At 50.9% G+C, this 21,037-nt stretch overlaps 2 protein-coding genes across 2 annotated transcripts in view; one reads left to right on the top strand and one right to left on the bottom strand.

The window, feature by feature from the left end:
- STK4 (serine/threonine kinase 4) overlaps window positions 1-21,037 on the top strand; it is a 258,859-nt gene that overhangs the window by 18,529 nt on the left and 219,293 nt on the right. The window lies entirely within an intron of this gene.
- ADA (adenosine deaminase) lies at window positions 96-19,707 on the bottom strand. Its single transcript, XM_079321675.1, has 11 exons — window positions 19,616-19,707; window positions 12,117-12,178; window positions 8,932-9,054; window positions 8,674-8,817; window positions 7,821-7,936; window positions 5,506-5,630; window positions 3,878-3,949; window positions 3,514-3,615; window positions 2,736-2,803; window positions 2,223-2,352; window positions 96-1,836 (listed from the first exon to the last, which is right to left on the bottom strand). The coding sequence occupies exons 1-11, from the start codon at window positions 19,649-19,651 to the stop codon at window positions 1,735-1,737; spliced, it is 1,080 nt and encodes a 359-aa protein (XP_079177801.1). The 5' UTR covers window positions 19,652-19,707; the 3' UTR covers window positions 96-1,734.

Genomic DNA, 21,037 nt, shown 5'->3' with positions numbered 1-21,037 from the left:
CATCACAGCTATCAATGAACCCCTGTGCTCCAGCAGGGGCTCAGGACCACAGGCCACAGTCCCCAGCATCAGCCCTGAACAGAAAGGCACAAGCATTTATCTTTTAATATAAATTTGTTATTTTATTAAACAGGATTAACAATCAACTGTCCAAGAATCCAAACAAGCAACCCTTCTTCAGAAACAATTGTTGGAGAAAAATGAGCCAAAAAAGGCCTGTTTCTTTCTGCAATCATGTCCCTAAAAGTGATACTTTATCTTTTGCTTTATAAAAGTAAGAAAATCACTCTCTCATCTTCATTTATCTATGTGTATATATGCAGCACATTCTTCAGAGATGAACATTTTACTCTGAAGACCAATTTGGAAGCCCAGAAGAATGGAAATACTCCCAGCACACCATCTCTGCTGGCTGAGACTGGACCAGCCCATGGTCTGCCCGTGGCAATGGTGACCATGGCCCCTTGTCAAAGGCAACTTTTTGGTACAGAATCTTTGGAGTGAGCATCTTGGCAGAGCCCTGGGATGCTAAAGCACACCACACACTCAGGTAAGAAAACAATGGTCTCTTCTCTGGATGCCCAGCTCTATTGCTAATTGAGTAAAAACACTATAATGCCATAAAATCACAAAGGAATTTTTGGTGAGTTTCTCTGTATAAATTCTCCACCAAACTGAAGATCTGACTTCTAGCCAGTGTGGTAATTGAGTGAGAGAAGCAATCAGAGACCTGAGTCAATGTGTGACACTGGGTCCAAATTAATTTACTTATTCAGCCTTAAGAGTGCCTAATGATTGTGTCAGATCAGAAAGAGGGCAGAATTATTAAATCAGGCAATCAATCACGTTTTTTCCAAGTCCTAAACAAAGGCAAGAGGAAGATCAAACTGCAGTTCACAGGAGTTCTCCAAGATGAGTCAAAAAGAGGGGAAAATCACAGAAGGCAGATTTTTGGTGGTAAAAAAGTGGTAAAATTATGTTCCAACTTCCTATGCATGTGTGAGCATGGTCATGGCCAGCTGTGAGCACAGCTGGGGCCTGAGCCCAAGGTGTGCACTTCTGCAGCAGTGACATTGAGAAGGATGCAAAAAAAAAAAAGTGTTTTGTTTTAAATGCCCTTCAGACTTGTGCATGGGCAAGGGCAGCAGCTTGCAGCTCGTTCTTGTCCCAGTCTTGTTAGTACAAGACTAACCCTGGGTAAATAAAGCTGTGTCCAAACCCTCCCAGCCACAGGGACAAGAATAAAGCCTCTGTGTCTGAAAAGTACCTGCCAGTACTAGCACACCTCTTCCCTGGAAAGGTGAAGATTAACCCAGGCCACAGCCAGAGCTGAAAGTGGTTATTTCAGCACTGCAGGCAAGGGCCAGGCAGGTCAGTGGGACAGGACAGGCAAAACAGGGAAAGAGGGAGGGAAAAAAAAAAGGGCAGGTTTTTCTGTTTGCATTTGCAGTATGGAAACACCAGCAGATGGAGAAGGGAGGCAGAGCAGCAGGCAGATCCAGTCTGCTTGCATAAGAGCAGGATAGGAAGCTGGATATCCACTGAGGACAGAGCCTGAGGGGTACAAGTAGGTGTATGTGATAGTCTGATTCTGATGAGCACTGTGGGGGTCAACACAGGGCTGCCAGGGCTAGAGACTGGCTCAGGGCACCCCCTGCCAGTGCTGCCACTGGCACAGAGCACAGCCAGGCACTGGTGAGGAAGGGCCCTGCTCCTTGGTGGCTGCAGGGAGGCTCACGAGGCGTTGGGGACCATCCCATAGGCTTTGTACAGCTGGTTCAGCAGCTCCTGCTTCTCCTTCTCAGGTAAGAAGCTGGACTGGGCTGCGTTGATGTTCTGAGGAGGCAGAGGGGGAACACATTAAGGCACATCAGACATGAACACACAGCTGTGCACATCCCAGCACCTGGCTCTGAGCAGCAGCAGGCGAGGGACAGTGTAAAGTTTCCACTCTCAGATTCATTTCCAAGGCCTCATTATATGCCAACTGCTCTGGCCCATCACTAGCAGCAGTCCCAGGAACCCAGCACAAAGCAAAGGTCTTTAAATGCTCTGGGATTTTTGGAACATGTTCTTTGAGCCTGGTCCTACTTTCCTGCTTACAAGGCCAGAGCAGAATTTTCTGGTTTACATTAAAAACTCTTTGGCTTATAAAGAAAAACCAGCAGGTTATTCTGGGTGCACTGAGACACCAGCAGAGCACCCAGCCAAGGCTGACTTACAACTCTCTTGAACTCCTCTTCAGTGAATCCCATGTGTTCCTTCACAATGCCATAGTCCTTGTCAATGGTGGAGTTGAAGATGAGGGGGTCATCTGTGTTCAGAGAATAGTTGGCACGATCCTTCTTAAACCTGCAAGGCCATCAGGTTGAACTGGTGAGCAGAACACTGGGTGTGCAGTTCTCAGGGTGAAATTGAGCAAAAGCAAAGACCTTGTGGCTGTCTCTGCAGCTGGCATTGCTGGAGAAAAGCACAAGGCTCAGCTTGTCCCCCCATGCCAGGAGTGGCTGGGGTGCAGCATCTCACATCCCACAGCTCAGAGCAGGGCAGGAGGGCAGGAGAACCTCCCCAGGGACCCCCACACCCCTCCAGCTGCACCAGGCTCTCCTGTGCCAAAGGACATGGATGAGCCAAGCTGTCATACATAATTAGATGTGCCTTAGTACAGCAATAAAGCAGCTGTAATCAACCCAAGTCCTGGTTATTTGAGATTTCACATAATTGAGAAGGCTTACTGTATCACAGGGTGTTTGGTGAAGTCCGGAGAACATGCTCCAGTGAGATAACTGGACCAAGGGCAGACCTGTTTGGGGGAGTTCAGCATGAGAACCAGAATCAACCACACAGATCTAGACCCCAGCTGTGCACACAGACAGCTCAGCACTCTGGTAAAACCAGATTAGAGCTTTGTTCACAGCTGCCCTCAGCACTACCCTGACAGAGCAGTGCATGTCCTGGATATGGATGCAAGGAGCCCAAGCCCACACAGCAGTGACAGGGGCCAGGGGGATGCTGCCAGTCACCAGCCCTGTGCCAATCAGTTACAAACCCACTTGCATTAAGTACATATTCCCTCTGTTATTTGGTATGTCTATTGTGGGGAAAAGCAAAATAAATCTTATATGCAATGTAACACCCAGGCATTTCCAACCAGTCTTGCTCTGATACAGCAGCCTGATTTCTGGAAGGATGAGCCTCTAGGCTTGAGATGTATAAACCAGTGAATATACCCTCCAGAATTCATCCTTGGCCACACAAGGTCCATTCTTTAAAGTACATCCTTCCCTGTGCATTCCAGTGCTCCCAGCAGCACATCCCAGCAAACAGACAGGTTTGTCCCCAGCATTTTTCCTGTGGCACTTTGGGCATCTGGGTTAAACACAACATCACTGTACACGTGGTCAGCACTTGGGTGTCAGGTTCTGTCCCTGCCTGCAGCACAGTCTGAGTGAGGGCTGTTTTCCACTCAGACAGCAGCTCCCTGGTGGTCACACTCCCACCACACATCCTTACCTCAAAATGCATCTTTATCTTCAGCAGCTCCTTGTAGAGCTCAGGATCCTCCACCACATGGTATCCATGGCCAACACGCTCAGCCTTGAGGACATAAACTGCCTAGAGAGCACAGGAACAGCCCTCAGAGCCTGCAGGCACAGCCCAGGCCCTGCCTGCCCAGAGACCCCCACCCCACACCACCAGACATCACACACATCAAACCCAGCTGGCTCCTGGATGTCCTTCTGCAGCCACCAGCTCAGGTCTGTGCCCATGTCCCCAGAGCTCACTTTGCTATGGATATGGGACTTGGAGCCTCTCTCCTGGTACAGGACACATCACACCCATGTCCCTCTCTGCCCTGAGTCAGAACTCCTCCTACCTCCTTGACCATGGCAGCAGGACCAGCCTCCCCAGCATGGACAGTGCGATGAATGCCAGATCTCACAGCTTCCTGTAAAACAAGGGAGAACTGTTCCTGTCCCTGTGCCACCACCTGCAGCAAGGTCAGCAGGCTCTGGGGCTGGCACTGCCCTCAGGGGCACAGCAAGGCTCCTGTGCCAGGAGCCCACAGATCACGAGCCCTGCACTCCAAGGGCTGCAAGAGCTCGCTAATGTCATATACAGAGACACTTAGAAATCCTGGGTATCCTCCACTGGAGCCCAGCCAGGCTCTTCACAGGCTGTTCATGCTGGGTGAGTTCACTGCTGCCTCCTCTCCAGCCAGCAGCAAGCTCTGAGCTCCTCTTCCTCCACCCACCTGCCTTTCTGCATGAAACTTGCAGCTTTGGAACTTCTATATTTTTGGTCAGCTGCAGCCAGGTGGGAGGGTGCAGAAGCACTCCAGGGCAGAGATGAAGAAATGCTCTGACACTGAGCACCTCCCTCCTGCAAGGGGCTGGGGGTGGAGGCAGCCCAGCCGTAAGGACCCTGTGAGTGCAGCTCCATGATCATCCCCAAAATTTCTTTGCCAGGAGGTCACAGGCACCTGGGCTTTGGGAAGCCTGGAGGGAAGCCTGGCTCCTGATTTGCTGGAAAAGGGCCACCCAGCTGGCAGCAGCAGGCAGGCTGCAAGCCCCATCTTGCAGCAGACGTTCTTCACAGACAGCCCTTCAGGGATTTGCACTCTGGGGAGGTTTTCAGTTACTTAATACAGATGGGAGGGGGGCTTGCTTCAGCATCTCAGAGCCTGAGTGAGCCCCTGGCACAGAGACAAGATGCATCCTTCAGACAGAGGAGGCTGGACCTGGGTATGGCTGGCCCACCAGGGCAGGGTGAGACTGCCTTCCATCAGTTAATGAACCCCTGCTCCTGTGCCATTGTTTGTAACTCCCCTGTTCACTCAGGACAGCAGTGAACAAGGCTGGCCTTGTATCAGCTCCCACTGATGGGGTGAAGACCCCAAGGAAGCTCCATGTACTTTCAGACCTGAGCACTGCTTGCAAACCACCACCCTTTTTGTCAGTAATGGTGCACAACCTCCTCCCCCACTAACAACCCCAAATTTCCACCAGCAAAGAGGAGTGAGCCTTTCCCTTCCCTTGGAGCCACTGCAAAGGCTGAGCTTTGGTGAGAGCCTGGGATCAGGCTCCTGAAGCCATTCCAGTGTTTGCATCTGAGATGAACAGATAAAAGCCCTGCAAATGTGCAGCTTCCCCTCTGCTCCTCAGTGATCTCTGCCAGACTGGAAAGGCCAGTCTCTCCCACCCTTGGCTGTGGTTTCACCAGCCCAGCAGTGGGGTGGGGGTTGGTTTGGGCTCCATGTCACTCATGTCACACTCAGTGCATGCCAAACCCCAGCTCTAAGGCCATGTTTTAGCAATGATGCCTGCCATTAATCATTTAGGAAACATAAACAAATACTTTTGCTATTTAACTGAATGTTTTTAATAGCTGCAATGAATTTTTAAGCTGTCCCAGCTGTTTGCAGTTTGAAAAGTGTCCCTTCACACACAACCCCTCAATATATATTTTTCTTGTAATCTCTTTTTAAAAACTTATTCCACAAACCTCATAGGCCTTCTTATGCTCAGAGTAATCCTCCACCTTCAGGGTCTCATCTCCAGCCAGGTCAACAGCCACCACAGAGTCATTTTGATACTTCTTGCAGAGCTCCACCACCTCTGGAGACCAGCCTGGAAGGGGCAGCACCAGGATTCAGGAGGAAGCATTCCTAAGGGTCACACCTTCAGCATTTTTCTAAACAAATCCTAGTCCTATAACTAGAAGACTAGAGCTATTTTCTTTAGTCTTTCCTAAAATTTGATGTCAGAAAGAAAGCAAGCTAACTCCTAGAAAGGTCTGTCATCCCTGGGATCTTCAGGAAAGTAACAGCTGTCAACTGATCAGTCTGTTGTCAATGAAAAGGAAATCAAATGCATTCACTAGCTATAAAACTGCTCTCATCATGTTTTTCTGCTCACTTCAAGCAGGGTAGAAAATTAATTAAATAATTTCCAAGCAGTGGTGACTGCTGCAGTTGGCTCAAGGTCAGATGAAGTGACTGCCCTGGGGCTGTAATAAGGTATGTTAGAAAAATCCCTCAACTCCTGAGCTTTCATCCCTTCTCTGGCTGGGCAAGGTTAGGGCAAAGGCAACAACTGTCCCACCAGATGAGCTCTGTCAGGGAGGAGACTGGGCTGGAGGGGTCTCTGGGGCAGGTACTACAGCCCTCCCTGCCCTGCTGTAGGGCATCCTGGACTCTCCCAAGGATTCTACTCCTGGTGGGAAGGAGCTGAAGTTTTATCTATTTGCCATCAGTGAGAAAGAGACCAACAAGTGGCCAGCATTTGCTTCAGAGCTCTCTCTGATCAGGATAGATAACCTCTGAGAAAGAAACTGCATCTACCAGCTCACATAGCACTTAACCTTAGCAGAAAGGCCAAGAAACAGAGATAAACAGTAGTGTTAATTATTAACAGGCACCTGCTGCATACAGACAATCCCCAGTTCATATGAACACACCAGCATGATGTGTGCAACTTCACCATCTATATTATTCCCCACCATTTTCCAGCTTGCTGGGTTAGTGTCATTATTTAATTAACAAGTTTAATATGAGTTAGTTCTGGCTGGTATCTCTGCCTTTCTCTCAACAGTTCATTAATTACAGGGTGGCTTCTCACTGTGCAGCACATCCTGAATGCACTGCTAAAGGTTCTCTATCAAGCACATCATGGCTCTGGCTATCAGCTGGTGCCCTGGCACACAGGTATGAGAATGCCACCTCTGCTGGTTGCACACCTTGGATGCTCCTGCCACCTCCTGCCTTTAACACCTGTGCCCTGGCAGGGGCTGTAACTGCAGAGCAGTGTGACTGTGCCTTACAGATCTCCAGTTTCTACAAAGAAAAACATTTTTTTCCCCAAGAAACCAGAACTGTAAGGATCAAGTTTTCAAAGTATTGTTTGGTGTTGACTGTGCAAGCAGGAAAAATAAAAACCCACTCTCAAGTCTACTAGCTTACAAGAATATAATTTTTCACATTTCTAGACACAAATTAATCACATACTCACTAGGAAAGCCTTTCTACCATCTACCCTACTAAGCCTACATGAAACTGGTGTGAGATATGAAGATACTCAGATTAAAATCTCCACATAAAATAGCTACTGCCACACAGCCTCTCTCTGGCTGCATCCTTCCCTAGAGAAAGATCCTTGCAAAGCTCAGCAGCTCATTGAAATGCTGGAAATTGGGTTTTCTTCCTATTCTGGGTCACAGCACCTGTTACCAACAAAGTTTTTCATCAGAGCTGCTGATTTTATAAAAAATATTTTATCTATGTGCCTTAAATCTATCTGACTTGTGTTTCCAGCTTAAGCCAGTAGGGACTGGCTGCTGGCAGAGGATTCTCTGGCTGCCCCATGACCCAGGCTAAGGAAGGAGCATCCTGCTGCAGGAGCATGAGCAGGGAAGTGTCAGATGTTGTGCCTGGTCCTCCTTCCATGACTGTTTGCTCCAGTCATTCATGGCAGGTGCAAGAGCTCACTGTGCCAATGGCTTTTCCTGGCCCAGGGTGAGCTCTGGCCTTTGGGCAGGCAGCAGAGATCAGAGCTCCTCCAGGAGAGGACACAAAACCCCTTTTATCCCTCTAGCAAGACCTTTCAGATGCTGGTTGCACCCACAGACCCCCTCCTGCATCCAGCACACCTTTCCCTCCAGTGAAAGGAGCAGAAAACCCCCAGAACCTCCTCAGCACTGCCTGGTCCTGTACCAGACCCCAGACTGGGGCTGTCCCCACACTGCTGCAGAGCCCCAGACCCAGAACCACCCCCCACACGTCAGGGAAGGGACAGAGCAGCAGGGGAGCTGCAATACATTACTTGGCATATGGCGCATGCAGCATAGAATAGACCTGGCTTTGATGTGGAAATCCCTTTCTCCATCCTTCAGTCCCTGATTTACGAGCTGAACCACTTCATCTGGAGTCAGGTCTCCCCTGCAGGGAAGGAAAGCCATCAGCAAGAGGCCAGACACTTGGCAGGGAGGCAGGCAGGAGCCACAGGTCCAGCCCAGCTGCCCCAGGTAACACTTGCCCAATGAGACCACCCAGAGCACCTTTTACACCCATGCTATGGACACATTCACCAGATATCAGGCACTGAAGCAGGCACAGACTTAGAAAGGCCTTGGGGAAATGGGTGCCCACCCTGCCTGTGCAGAGGAATTCCCCCCTTTGCCAGAGCATCTCATTAGGGCACACAATTCTCTGCAGCCAGGCAGGGCTCAGCACCCACCATAGCACACTTGGGAGAGAATCCAGAGCCCAGCACATATCACAGGGATGACATGAAAGGAAGGGATGTGACCACCAGCCCCCTCCAACACCACCCACCACCTCTGCCAGCTCAAATTCCCATTTTGTGGTCAGGCACTCAGTCCATATGTGGACATTGCTTTCCCTCTCACAGCCAGAAGGTTGGGCACAGCTGCTCTGCACATGCAGAACTCAAGAGCCCAGAGCAAGGACATTAAACCCTGCAGCACACAGAGGTATTTAAGATGAAAAACCCAATGATGGCAGGGAGAGGTGGAAGCATGCTGGCTCTCACTGCCTGGAGGTGAAAAGAGCTTTGTTACAGCAGCCTTTGAAACACAGCAGCTGACTGGCATGGGGATACCTTCTCCATGCCCAAGCAGCCTCCCAGCAGCTCCCAGCACAGCAGGATCACTCACTCAGCTTGTCCCCAGGGGATGGGAGCCACACCAGAGTTGGCCAGGAGGTGAGGGCTGTACCGGACCTCCACGTAGGCGACTCCTTCCTTGGCTTTGGTTTCCACAAACTCGTAGGCAATTCTCTTCACTGCCTCACGGTCACCCCTGCAGGGATGGCAGTGGGACTTGTCACCCACAGGGTCCCCAGGAACCTCCAAGGCTGAGCCAAGGGATCCTGCCAAGGGTTGAGGGGGGAAAAGCAAAAAGCGGGGTACTCACGCGATGGCAGGCATGTAGTAATTAAATTTCTCCAGAAACTTGGGAAGTGTCAGTGGTGTGTCATAGCTGACATACTTCAAGAGTTCCTCAACAGTATCCCCAGGGAGAGGGATGCCTCTTTTCCTGGAAACAAAGGCACATGTTACATGACAAGGGAAGGTTATCACATTTTTAATGAGCCCATTTTATCACCAGTTGCATCCAAATTTGGCAGCATCAACCACCATTTCCTCACAGGAAAGATACAGCACACGCTGTCCTTCCAAATCCCCTCAAGGATGGAGCCCTGGATCTCAGCAGAAAGGAGAGGAAGGAGATCCAAAACACAGGCAAAGCACAAACAAACCAAAGTACAAGCCCAGGCTGACCCAACAGGAACACAGCCAGGGCACATTTTAAGCTTAAGAAGGAGTTCATCTAAAGGGACTCTGGATTATTTCTTGGCACCTCTTAGACCTAGCAGCAATATTGCCAAAATTCTTTAGAAAAGTTAATTTCCACTTATGCAGGCTCAAAGTATTAAAAAATCAAGGAGATGCTCCAAGGCCTGGGAGCACCCAGGCAGAAGTTTCTGGCTCATGGGTTTAGTGCCAGCAGCTCCTGCTGCCTGAGCCCAGCATCCTGGTGGCATCTGGGACAGCAACACCTCCCACAGCTGCTGCCAGTGAAGGACAGACAGGCTAATGCCCAATAAATCCTTCCAGGAGGGAAGAGGCCATCTGCCCCAGGAACAGCTGGAATACCAAGTGGGTGAAGGTGTTCCTGGTGTGGCAACAGCCAAGATCAAGGGGGCTGCAGCTTCCTGGGGCCTCTGGTACCCTGTACAAGCCAAAACAAATTTGGAATAATAACCAGACATTTGTTTTTAATCCTCTTTCCTGCCACAGTGAATTACAGCTGACTGATGGAAGAACTCTGCTAATAGAGACCAAACACCACAGCTTTAGTGCTGCAATGCCAGCAGCCATCCCAAGGAGCCATGCAGGGACACAGTCCAAAGGACCTCACTCCTGGGCTTGGTAATCACTGCTCCTTCCTCACTCAGCCAGCAAGGGCAGCAGCCCCACACTCAGCCCTCACATGCAATCTGCACAGATTAAGTTGCTGGCACTCAGCAGGGAACACTGATCTCTGCCAAGGAATCAGTTTTCCTCCCTGCCTTGCCCTTTCCATGGCACTGACACATCACTCTCTGCTCCAGGAGCCCACTGCACCTTCCTCCACCTGCCCAGGGAAGTTTCCTGCAGCACAGCCCCTTCCCTGATCTCTTCCACGTGCTTCCTGAGGCAGTGCCTTCATGCAGGCACCAGTGGCAGTGTTTGGGATGATCCACACTGGAATCATCTCTGGATGAGAAGGTCTGGTGGGTCATGCCAGTGTGGCTTTTGGAGCTGCTGCTGCCCCATCCACTCCTCCTTGTAGGCAGGATTTTTCTTGAAGCAAAGTGGCCAGAGGGGAATATTTGTCCTCCCTGCCACCTCAGAGTCCTTCCCAGACTCCCCCCAGCCACAGGCAGCACCATGCACACCATCCCACCACAGAAAGGGCACCTCTCCTGGGGACACCTAGACCCCATGAGGGGTCTGTCACAGCTCTGAGCCCTCTGGCTGAGCAGGAATGATGCCAAGACTGACCCAGACCTGACAGAATCAGAGACAAAGTCTCTAAAAACAGCTGAGCTCAGCACTACCCAAGGGGGCTTGTGCATCCCAGCAGCTTGGGGTTCTGTGTACATGGTCAAACACCACCTAGCAAAATTATTTCCAGCTCTTTACCTTTAAAAATAGATCACAAGCAGCTTTCTGTGCCCAGGGTGAGGTTATTAAGGCAGTCAGTCCCCTACAACCTTCTGCACTGCCCCATTTTTTTTTTTTTTTTGTGTGTGAGTGCAAGTTTCAAAGCCCATGAATAGCACAGCCTTGCTCCACCCGAGGGCTGGCAGCTCAGGGGGATGCCAGGGCTGTTTAAAAATAAGAGAGAACTCAGCACACACTCAGGCAATGAAGACTTCTACCCTAAGAAAGGATCCTGGCACAGGATCCCCAGCCAGCCAGTGCCTCCTGGGTTTCTCCTCCAATTCTCCTAGGGGACTACATTGGCATTTCCCATTTGTGGGCAGAGACTCAGGAGAGCCTCAGGGAGTCAGCACCAACTCTTCTGCTCATTTGGACCTGTATTCCAGCTCTGCAGCCCACCAAGAGGAACACTGAGTTCATCATGCCAGCATCCAGCAACAAATGGGATGGACACTTTCCCATCCCAAATGGGATGGACAGCCCTGACCCACCCTCCTTTCTCTGACTACACAGCACAAAGTATGGCCAGGCCCTGCAGAAAAAGCTCTTCCAGAAAGAATATTTCCCCCTAGGACTGCACTGCCTTGGAATCTGCTGGGCTCACAGGATGCCAGAACCACTTCCCATCCTCCTCAGAACTGATTTGCTCCCCAAAATACAGAGCTGTGGCTAAGAGCCATTTCCCAAAATCCTTACTCTTGTTGCCTTCTTGATCTGAGGGTATCAGTGACAGCTGGAAGAAATCTTGTTTATTCTGCTTACAAATGTGGAGCCAGGCCCTCACAGAGGTTAATCATTCACCCCATGCTTCCCACACAATCCACACTGAGGGAAGATGCACGTGGGCTCTATCAAGGAAACAACCTCTCTCCAAGTCACTGCCAAGTGCTTCCCTGGGTCACCCCAGAGCAGTGGGACTCCTCTCTGCTGGCACCAGCCTGGGACTCAAATGTCCATGGCAGCAAGGATATCCAGCTGGCATCTCCTCCCAAACCATGCAACAGCACCTCCAAGACAACTTTGCAGCCTGCTGTCACTGCACTGGGTTTGGCTATCAGGAATGTGGAAAAACAACTGAGAATACAGCACCTCTGCTGTGTGCTGGGTGCACTTCAGAGGCAGGCAGCTCTTCATGAGACATCTTCTGGACTTTGCTCATGGTGCTCCTCTGAGCTTGCCCAGCTCACAAACCCACCTCAGCCACACTCCTGCTACTGGCAAGCCCCACTGTCTTTTGGGGTGTGCTCAGTGTCCCCACAGTGTGCAGAGCAGCAGCAGCACCAGGCAGGCTTGCTGCCTGCAGGAGCTCCTCTGTCACAGATCTGGGAAGGAGAAGGGAGGATGCCTTTGAACTGCAGCTCCCAGAGCTCCCTTCCCCCCACAACTCACTTGCCAAAGTACAAGATGGTCTCTGGTCTGATGGCTCCATCCAGGTGGACGTGAAGCTCTACCTGCAATTAGAGAAATGGGTCAGGAATTTTTGAGCTGCAGCAATAATTCAGAGAGAAGTAAGTGGTGCTCACGTGGGTATAAATGTAGACAATACATGGACAAAGTCATGACAAGGAGGAACATAAACATTTTTTAATATGATCATCATAAAGTTTATTACTCAATATCTAAATATTGTCTAAATATTTTGTTATGGCTGCTGCAGCTCACACATTTAATGAATCTTTAGACATTTATCCTGTTTCCAGTAATTTTTAAGAACCACCCTATCCTTATTTAGATTTCAGGAAGAGTGAGAAAAGCTAACCCCAAACACCTTCACTTTCCAGCTTGCTTCCTCCTTGAAATCACAGGCAGCCAAACACTAATTAATTGCCAAGAGTCATTACACGAAAACTTTGACTTCACTTCCAAGAATCAGTTCCTGACAGGTTGTTAATTACATGGTATTACCAGGGTTTACAGGCTGTCTAATCCTGCACAAAGGGTCAGTCCCAAGACACAAAAAGTGCTGTAAAAAATAATAAGTTGCCCCATAGAGGTAACAAGGTTTCAAGGTAAAATGTTTAAATTTTTAGTCATTAAAAATGGGACAGTAATTCAGGTCTTTTCATTCTGAAGCTCTATTTCCCCAATATTGCTGAAAGATTGGATTTTGGAGAAACCCAGAAAAGCAAAAACAGACTTTTTCCATTAGTTAGCTGGGGCTTTTGGAGAACATGACAAATGTGATCTGGAAGTCGAACTGGGAAGGAAAATATTAGCTGTAAAATGTTTCAGCTAGATATCCATCTTTCCAGAACTGTTTTAAGTAACAGAATAGCCTACAAAATACGTATTTGATTTTACTGTATTTTTAAATGAAATTGTAGACCAGAAACTTAAAGCACAAGGTTCTTTTTAGTTATAACATCTATGCATTTCCCTGCAGGGATGACAGCTGCAGGGTGCCAAGGGTAAGAATGGAGGAGGATTCAGAGGAGGACTGGATATTTTCACAGATAACTAAACTACCCAGGGTTACTAATTAAAACCCACAAACCCTCTGGCATCAGGGTATGTATCAAACAATAACTACAAGAAGCTGGGAGAAAATTGAGTAAGCAGTGCCTGCAAGTGTCCAGGAGCAGGTGACGTGAGCTCCTGGCACAGGGCTGGCAGTGCTGGGCACCCAAAATGCAGGTGGGGCAGGCTCAGGATAGATCAAACTGCTGGTGGCAACCACCTGGCCCAGGGGCCATGAACACACCACAGACATCACTGATAGCAGACTAAAAACACATCCCTGCCACTTCTCCTACCCTGAAGATATGATCTCGATCTACAGAGAAGATGATTTAGTAAGGGCAAAACCTGATCTTTCCCCCCTCCTTGAGTTATGCAATCCTGCTTATGAGGACTAAGTGTCCTGCAAAGCAGCAGATAAAATAACAGGATGCAAACATGGTCTGCATTGCCAGATGTGGATGTCTGGAACGTTTTCCACTCTTGAGCTCCAATTCCTATTTCAAACCAAGATCCGCTCCTTGAGGTATTCAACAGCCCTTATGACTTTCTGATGGAGTTAGAGGCTTGAAATTTGTTCACATTGTATTAAAAAAAAGCAGCCTGAGCCTATTGAGGTCTTCTCCCTTAACCACTTTTCCAGCATTTTCTGCAAGAATATCTCAACGTCGTGTTTCCATCAATGAGAAAGCAGATTCTGTGGCATCCTTCATCTATGAAAATCACCTCCTTCTACCACTACTGCATGCAAGATGCTAAAGCAGCAAGTTTCTCTCCAATATCAGCAACAAGCTCTTTGTCCCCTGCCAGCCTTTTTTGGGGTCTGGAGACACTTAAACCAAGTGCTGAGAAACCCTTGTGCAATGCTGTTCAACCCAAAAAGTTCTGGGTTTCCTCCAAGACCAGCGCTTCAGGGCAGAGTTTTCTGCAGCTGGGAACTAATCTATGCTATTTAGATGGCCAAAGGACATCCAAGAGGAGATGCAAAGGTGTGCCTACAGGCTCCAGATAAGGATGCAATGGCAGAGGCACAGCACAGCTGCCCTGGGCACCCTGTGTGCAAACCCTGAGGGTTTCCAGGTCCGTGGGAGGCTGCTCGCTGCAGATTGCATTTCAGCTCCCTTCCTGCCTGTTTGTTTCGGGTAAACAAAGCACGAGTCCTTTCCAGATACAAATGGGTGACACGACCTTGCCTTAAGCCAAGGAAAGTAGCCAGATAAGGATGAAAGAGTTTTCTCTGAACTGTGACTCTAGGAGATGACGCCTGAGCAAACAGAAATTAGGTGGATGCAGGAGCCCAGTGCTTCTTCCAGAGCTCTCTGCTCCTTAGTGCACACACTGCTCCATGTGTATGTGGTCTCCCACCCCAAACACTCTGATGTATTTGTAGGTAAAGCACAAGCACACATTTTCTATTGGTATCTCAACACCTGGTGAAGGATCTGAACAGCACCACAAGCTGCACTGGACAGGAGCCTTCAACCACTGCAGGACCACTGATCTTAGAATCACAGAAAAGTTTGGGCTGGAAAGGAGCTTAAAGGTCATTTAGTTCCAATCCCCTGCCGTGGGCAGGGATGCCACCCACTAGACCAGACTGGTAACTTCCCTTCTGGATATGGTACTACCTGTTCAGATGAAGAACAAGAGAGCAGCAGAACTCCCCAACGCTTTCCTGAGGAAGGAGCTTTCTTCTTCTCCCAGGTACAGTGACCAGCTTTGTGCAGAACCCTTCAGTCCCTCCTGCACCTCTCCTATCTCCCTCCAGCTCATCAAAAACCCAGGGTGTAATGCAAGAAAACTCCCAGTTTCACTCTAGACTTGCAGAAAGCCAGTGGGATGGGTTCAAAGAGTGTTCAAAAGGTGTAAATTGTGCATCCTCAGCACAGACAGACCCCAGCAAGGCCATCAGAGCAAACCCAACGATTTCCAGTTTTATGCAAAAAAAGTTTCAGCTCAACGATGGCACATGACTCATTAGTGCAGATATCAGCAAGTTAGTTCAGATTTTTAAAAAAGAGAAGTTTTAAGAGCTCTGGCTTGACTTCTCTGGAAATATTGCAATGTTTTCTTTGAGACGTAATAAGCTTCAAAAATAAATTCAAATACAAAATTAAGGTACTCAAACAAGTATGTTCCATTCCAAGATCAAGTCTGATTATTTTCATTTTAGTGAAATTAAGGGGAAAAAGTTAACCAAACATTCAAAGTATTTTCATCCACAGTCAACCCAACTCAATTTCTCTATTATGGTTTGATCAGTGGACCATGGCAGAGCAGTTACCTGCTCAGCTTGCCCATTGTATGGCATAAAAAGAACCATTTAAGCTAAGGCACTTCAAGGATTCTCTGTATTAGGTGGTTTTAGGATCTTTTTAAAAAATTTATGCAATGACCAAAGTCAGTCTGCCCCTTTTATTGTGGGGTTTCCAGCAGACGTTAATAGATAAACAAGCAGCTGCTAAAATTGCATCATTTTGAAACCCTTAACAGTGACTTTGCCCGGGATTATTTATCAGCCTCTTAAAAGGGGATAATGTAGGTTCATTCTATTAATCTCAATGACTGAAAAGCAGGGTAATTACAGCTGTAATTTGTCAATTATTAGATAAGCGTGGCAAATCACTGCAGAAAACAATTAACTGTATTCCCTGAAGAATGGTTTTATGGAAGTGTGCTGTTAGAAATAGAGTTCCTCATCCTAAATTCATCTCAAACACTCATTTAGAAGCAAGAGGTGAGAGTGGCTCAAGAGAGTTGTGAAGTGGAAGTAGCATAGCATTATCCTAAACATGAGGGCACCACAAATGCATTTGGGAGATGCAGCTGCTTTAAGGGGTGAGCCTTTAAAAGAGAAACATGGGAGAATACAAGCCCCACAGTGCTCCACTGCAGGAAATATTTGTGCTTTCTAAGCATCTGGACAATGATTCATGGGTTTGGTGGCTGAGGAAGAGGAGGATGCTCCAGTGCTGAGCAGCCTTTAGCACCACCCTCCTGGCACCAACTACTCAACCTCACTGAACTCAGTATGAGACTCCTGGTGACATTAACGGGTGATGGTGGCTGTGTGTCACCACAGGGGATGGCTCCCATGGTGTGGCAGGGCCATGTGCCCACCAGGCCAGCAGAGACCTCACACCCTCACCTGGCTGGAGCAAGGCACGGCTTCAGAGCAATAAACAGAGTCCTGGCACTTTGTGCAGCACCAACACAACCTCTTACCTGCCATGTTTGACAGGTGCATCTGGGAAGGCTATCCAAGAGCATCCCTGCACCCCATTATTAAAGAAATGAGCACACAAGGTACCACTGTGTAAGGCATGGCTTGAGCTGAGCACAGTCTCAGCAGCACCGGGCTCTGACCCATGCCAAGTCAGGGGTCAGGTTCTGCACAAGAAGTGGACAAGCCAAATCCAACATCATCCTCCACACACCAACGTGCACTTGCAGTCCCCTCAAGAGGCAGGGAGAGTCTGCAGTGCTGCAGGAGTGGGGCAGGGTGTCCACTCAAACCCCCTGGGTACAGCCAGCACAGGCACCTCTGGCACCACCCAGGCTGGGTGAGAGGCTGCCACACACTGTGTGCCTCACACACACTGCCCCAGGTCACCTGATGGTTATTTTGCAAATGAGCCACTGGAGAGAGTGGGCCTAGAAACCCCTGCTCCCATTCTGCTCTCCACAACACAGCTCCAGGCACATGGGAGCTGCAGGAGCACACAGCCACATGCCCTGAGACCCCCCAAGCTGGGGCTGGCCTGCTAGAAAAGGGCAGTGAGCAATGACACAGTGCTCTGGCTGTGGAACAGAAAGAGTGATGGCTGATATCAAAGGAACATCAGCCTTTTCTTTATTTTATGGCCCATGATAAGCAGGGTTCAAAGTTGTCCTCCCTCAGCTCCCTGTTCATCACTGCAGTCACTGGGAGTCAGCGAGTTCCTGAAAAACACAGAGGCCGTGGCCCCACATTCAGCTGGGCTGAAGCTGCTCCAGTTACCAGAAACATCTCTGAAACACAAAACTCACAGTTCCCAATGGCAGAGGATCCAGAGGAATGAATAGGGCTCATTAACTGACTTCAGGCCCATTTTTTTTACCCCAAGCCTGACTTAGCAGGTTCACAGGACTGAAAGGGACCCCTGAGTCAGGAAAACCAGTCTCATAATTGCCAATAGCCAGACAACAGAAGCCTGATCTTAACAGTCAAACCCTGCAGTTTTTCCTAGGTCTTTCTCTTTGGTATCCCAGTCTCCCACACACTGGAAAAGTAGAAGCACAAATGAAAGAAGAACTTAAGTTGCTTCTCTCGGCTAAAAGTTTAAAGGCACCAGGATGAACCAACAGCCTTTTTTCTTAGTGGAGCTGATGAAGCACCACTATCTCTCAAAACTGAAGTGGACTTATAAAGGCTTTAACCATTAGCAGCTGTCAGTGCTGCCTGGATTCTGATATCAAGATTTGCCTGCTATTGCATGGATCAGCTTCCTATCAAGGGAACCACAGTGATGGAATGAAACACGAATCAGACCTGTGCACACCACCCATTCCAAGTATGTGAGACTTTCCTGGTGCAAAGTCAACTGAGAGGTAAACGGTTTGGGAGTGGCAGAGGATGCAAACAGCAGCAATCCCCCCCAATCCTTTTGTGTTTTTTGAGACAGTCTTCTCTGGAAAAGCCACAAGCAGCTGCCACCACTTATGTTCTCCGTGAGCAGCACCACAACTCTCACATCACTTTTCTTGATCTCCTCTGCCGTGCCTCCTACTCTCCCACAAGAGCCCAACCTGGCACACCTGCTCCCTGTGCAGCAGCTTACCCAGAGCACAGCCAGGGCTCTTCCATCAGATACAGGACTCTTGCTAACCACAGCTGTTCCATCTTCTTCCTCCTCTATTTTACAATCTAATCACATATTACCGTATGATCCTACTACAGATGTAGGTAGCACAGGGCATGGATAGAGTGAAAGGCTGGTGCCTGCTGCCAGAGCAATTCAAAGTGATGTCATGGGTATCTGAGGAATAACTGAACTAAATGCGTAAAAGAAAAAACAACAACAAAACCGAAAAAAAAAACCCCAAAAAACCCCAAAAAAACCCAACAAACCAAGCACCCAAAACCAACAAAATCAACCCCAGAAACAAAATAAAAAACACAAGAGAAAACATCTGTTTTAGAAGACTACGCTTGCCCCTTCCCCAGGCCACCTGCTCATCCCCAGCCCGGCAGAGCCGTGTCCCCGGCCGGGCGCTGGGATCAGCCGGGACCCGCATCGCTCCGGCGGAGGGATGTGCGGGACAGCCCGTGCCCGTCCCGGTTCCTGCCCCTGCGGGGAGCAGCGGGCCAGGGCAGCCGGGGGCACATCCCCAGCGAGCCGTGCCCCAGCTCACACCCGGCTGCAGCCCCGGCGTGCGGGGAGCAGGTGCGGCTGCTCGGCTCCGGGGCACGACCGGAGCGGGCACGGCTCCTCAAACCCGGGCACGGCTCCTCAAACCCGGGCACGGCTCCTCAAACCCGGGCACGGCTCCCCAGCCCCGGGCACGGCTCCCCAGCCCCGGGCACGGCTCCTCAAACCCGGGCACGGCTCCTCAAACCCGGGCACGGCTCCTCAAACCTGGGCACGGCTCCTCCGCCCCGGGCACGGCTCCTCCGCACCGGGCACGGCTCCTCCGCACCGGGCACGGCTCCTCCGCCCCGGGCACGGCTCCCCCGCCCCGGGCACGGCTCCCCCGCCCCGGGCACGGCTCCCCCGCCCCGGGCACGGCTCCTCAAACCCGGGCACGGCTCCCCAGCCCCGGGCACGGCTCCCCAGCCCCGGGCACGGCTCCTCAAACCCGGGCACGGCTCCCCAGCCCCGGGCACGGCTCCCCAGCCCCGGGCACGGCTCCCCAGCCCCGGGCACGGCTCCTCCGCCCCGGGCACGGCTCCTCCGCCCCGGGCACGGCTCCCCTGCACCGGGCACGGCTCCTCCGCCCCGGGCACGGCTCCCCAGCCCCGGGCACGGCTCCCCTGCACCGGGCACGGCTCCCCTGCACCGGGCACGGCTCCCCTGCACCGGGCACGGCTCCCCTGCCCCGGGCACGGCTCCCCAGCCCCGGGCACGGCTCCCCTGCACCGGGCACGGCTCCCCTGCACCGGGCACGGCTCCCCTGCCCCGGGCACGGCTCCTCCGCCCCGGGCACGGCTCCCCAGCCCCGGGCACGGCTCCCCAGCCCCGGGCACGGCTCCCCTGCACCGGGCACGGCTCCTCAGCCCCGGGCACGGCTCCTCCGCCCCGGGCACGGCTCCCCTGCCCCGGGCACGGCTCCCCTGCACCGGGCACGGCTCCTCCGCCCCGGGCACGGCTCCCCAGCCCCGGGCACGGCAGCTCGGTGCCGGTGCATGCCCCGTTGCCGGCCCTGCGCCCTCGGCAGCGGTGCCAGCTCACCTTGGGTCCCCCGAAGATCCTCTGTGTCCGCTCCATGCCGCCGCTGCCGCCGCTGTGCCGCCGCCGCTCCGCGCCCGCCCCTCCAGCCCCGCTCTGCCGCCGGCCCCGCCCCGGCCCGGCCCCGGTCCCGGTCCCGCCCCGCGCTCTCGGCTCTCGGCACACAGCGCTGCGGGGTGGGGACACGCTGGAGTTCATCGCATTGCTCCCCTCTGCCTGGGCTGGGACACCTGTCGCTATCCCAGGCTGCTCCAAGCCCCAGTGTCCAACCCGGCCTTGGACACTTCCAGGGATCCAGAGCAGCCACAGCTCACAGCCACCCTCAGCGGACTCGCAGGGAAGAACTTATCCCTCGTATTTAATGTAAAAACCCACCCTTCCTGCAGTCCCACTCGCGTTTCCTTCAGGAGCTGAGGGCCCGGGTGGACCTGCTCCTCCAACGATAACACTGGCAGAAAATAGAACAGGAAAAAATGGTAGCTCGGCCTGAAGAACAGGAAAGCGATCTCCACCTTGATTGCAGTCTTAAGCCAATTCAACAATGTTTGTTGTAACCTTTCCTGTACTCAAACCTGCTGTTCAGTGACTCACTTTATTTTGTGTGATGGTTTTTGGTCTGCCATGCACCTGCATGCAACTCCTGCAAACTCACACCCTGCTTTACGTTTCTTAGTGACCTGGCCATGTTTTATGCTGCTCCTCTGCCTCCTGCTTTCCTCTCCTGTCAGAGATACACATAGCAGCTCACATCTTTGAAGAGAGTGAGGCAGAAAATCACAGAAGCACAGAATGGTTGGCTGCCTCTGGAGACCTTCTAGTCCAGCCCCTCTGCTAATACAGTTTCACCTAGAGCAGGTTGCACAGGGTCACGTCCAGAAAAAGAGACTTTTGTGTCTTTGAGTATCTCCAGAGTAAGTTGTTGAGTATCTCCAGAAAAAGAGACTTTCAGAGAAGTTCTGCCTGCTCCTCTCTCCGTGAATTCTCTGATACTGGGGAGAGCAGAGTTTCAGTCACTCCAATCCTAGCATCCCCATCTAGCTAAAGGCAAATTTCCCAAATGGAATCTTCCCTAGATTGACCCTTGGGGAACATCCCTGGGGCCCATATGCAGCCCTGGCTGAGATGAGATCTAAGCTTCCCAGAAGACACTGACCAGGCAGCTGGTATTTCTAAAATCACTGCAGAGACAGGGACCACAGTTTAATTCTTCATGACAGGAGTTCACCTGCCATCCCCAGACCACAGGTCGGGTCTGCAGGGAGCACTGCAGACTAAAGTCACTATATCAATGAAAAATACTATTGTTACTTGCTCTCGTGCGTAAGCAGAGGAAGCACTTGGGGCTGTAGTTGTGAACACTACCACAAATGGTTGCAAAATAAAGCTTCCTCATCTCCTTCTCCAGCTGTGTTTACTCCAGATGGA

Source organism: Erithacus rubecula (assembly GCF_903797595.1).
Source record: "Erithacus rubecula genome assembly, chromosome: 18".
In the NCBI taxonomy this organism is placed as follows: domain Eukaryota; kingdom Metazoa; phylum Chordata; class Aves; order Passeriformes; family Muscicapidae; genus Erithacus; species Erithacus rubecula.
The sequence above is the reverse complement of the archived record's forward strand: the minus strand, read 5'-3'. Positions and strand labels throughout refer to the sequence as shown.

Bases quoted from the DNA above. Each gene is read 5' to 3' on its own strand.
- ADA (XM_079321675.1), bottom strand. From the start codon at position 19,651: ATGGAGCGGACACAGAGGATCTTCGGGGGACCCAAG. The intron at 12,179-19,615 runs GTGAGCTGGCAC...CTCTAATTGCAG, and splicing joins GGATCTTCGGGGGACCCAAG to GTAGAGCTTCACGTCCACCT. The intron at 3,616-3,877 runs GTAGGAGGAGTT...TGTGCTCTCTAG, and splicing joins CTGCTGCCATGGTCAAGGAG to GCAGTTTATGTCCTCAAGGC.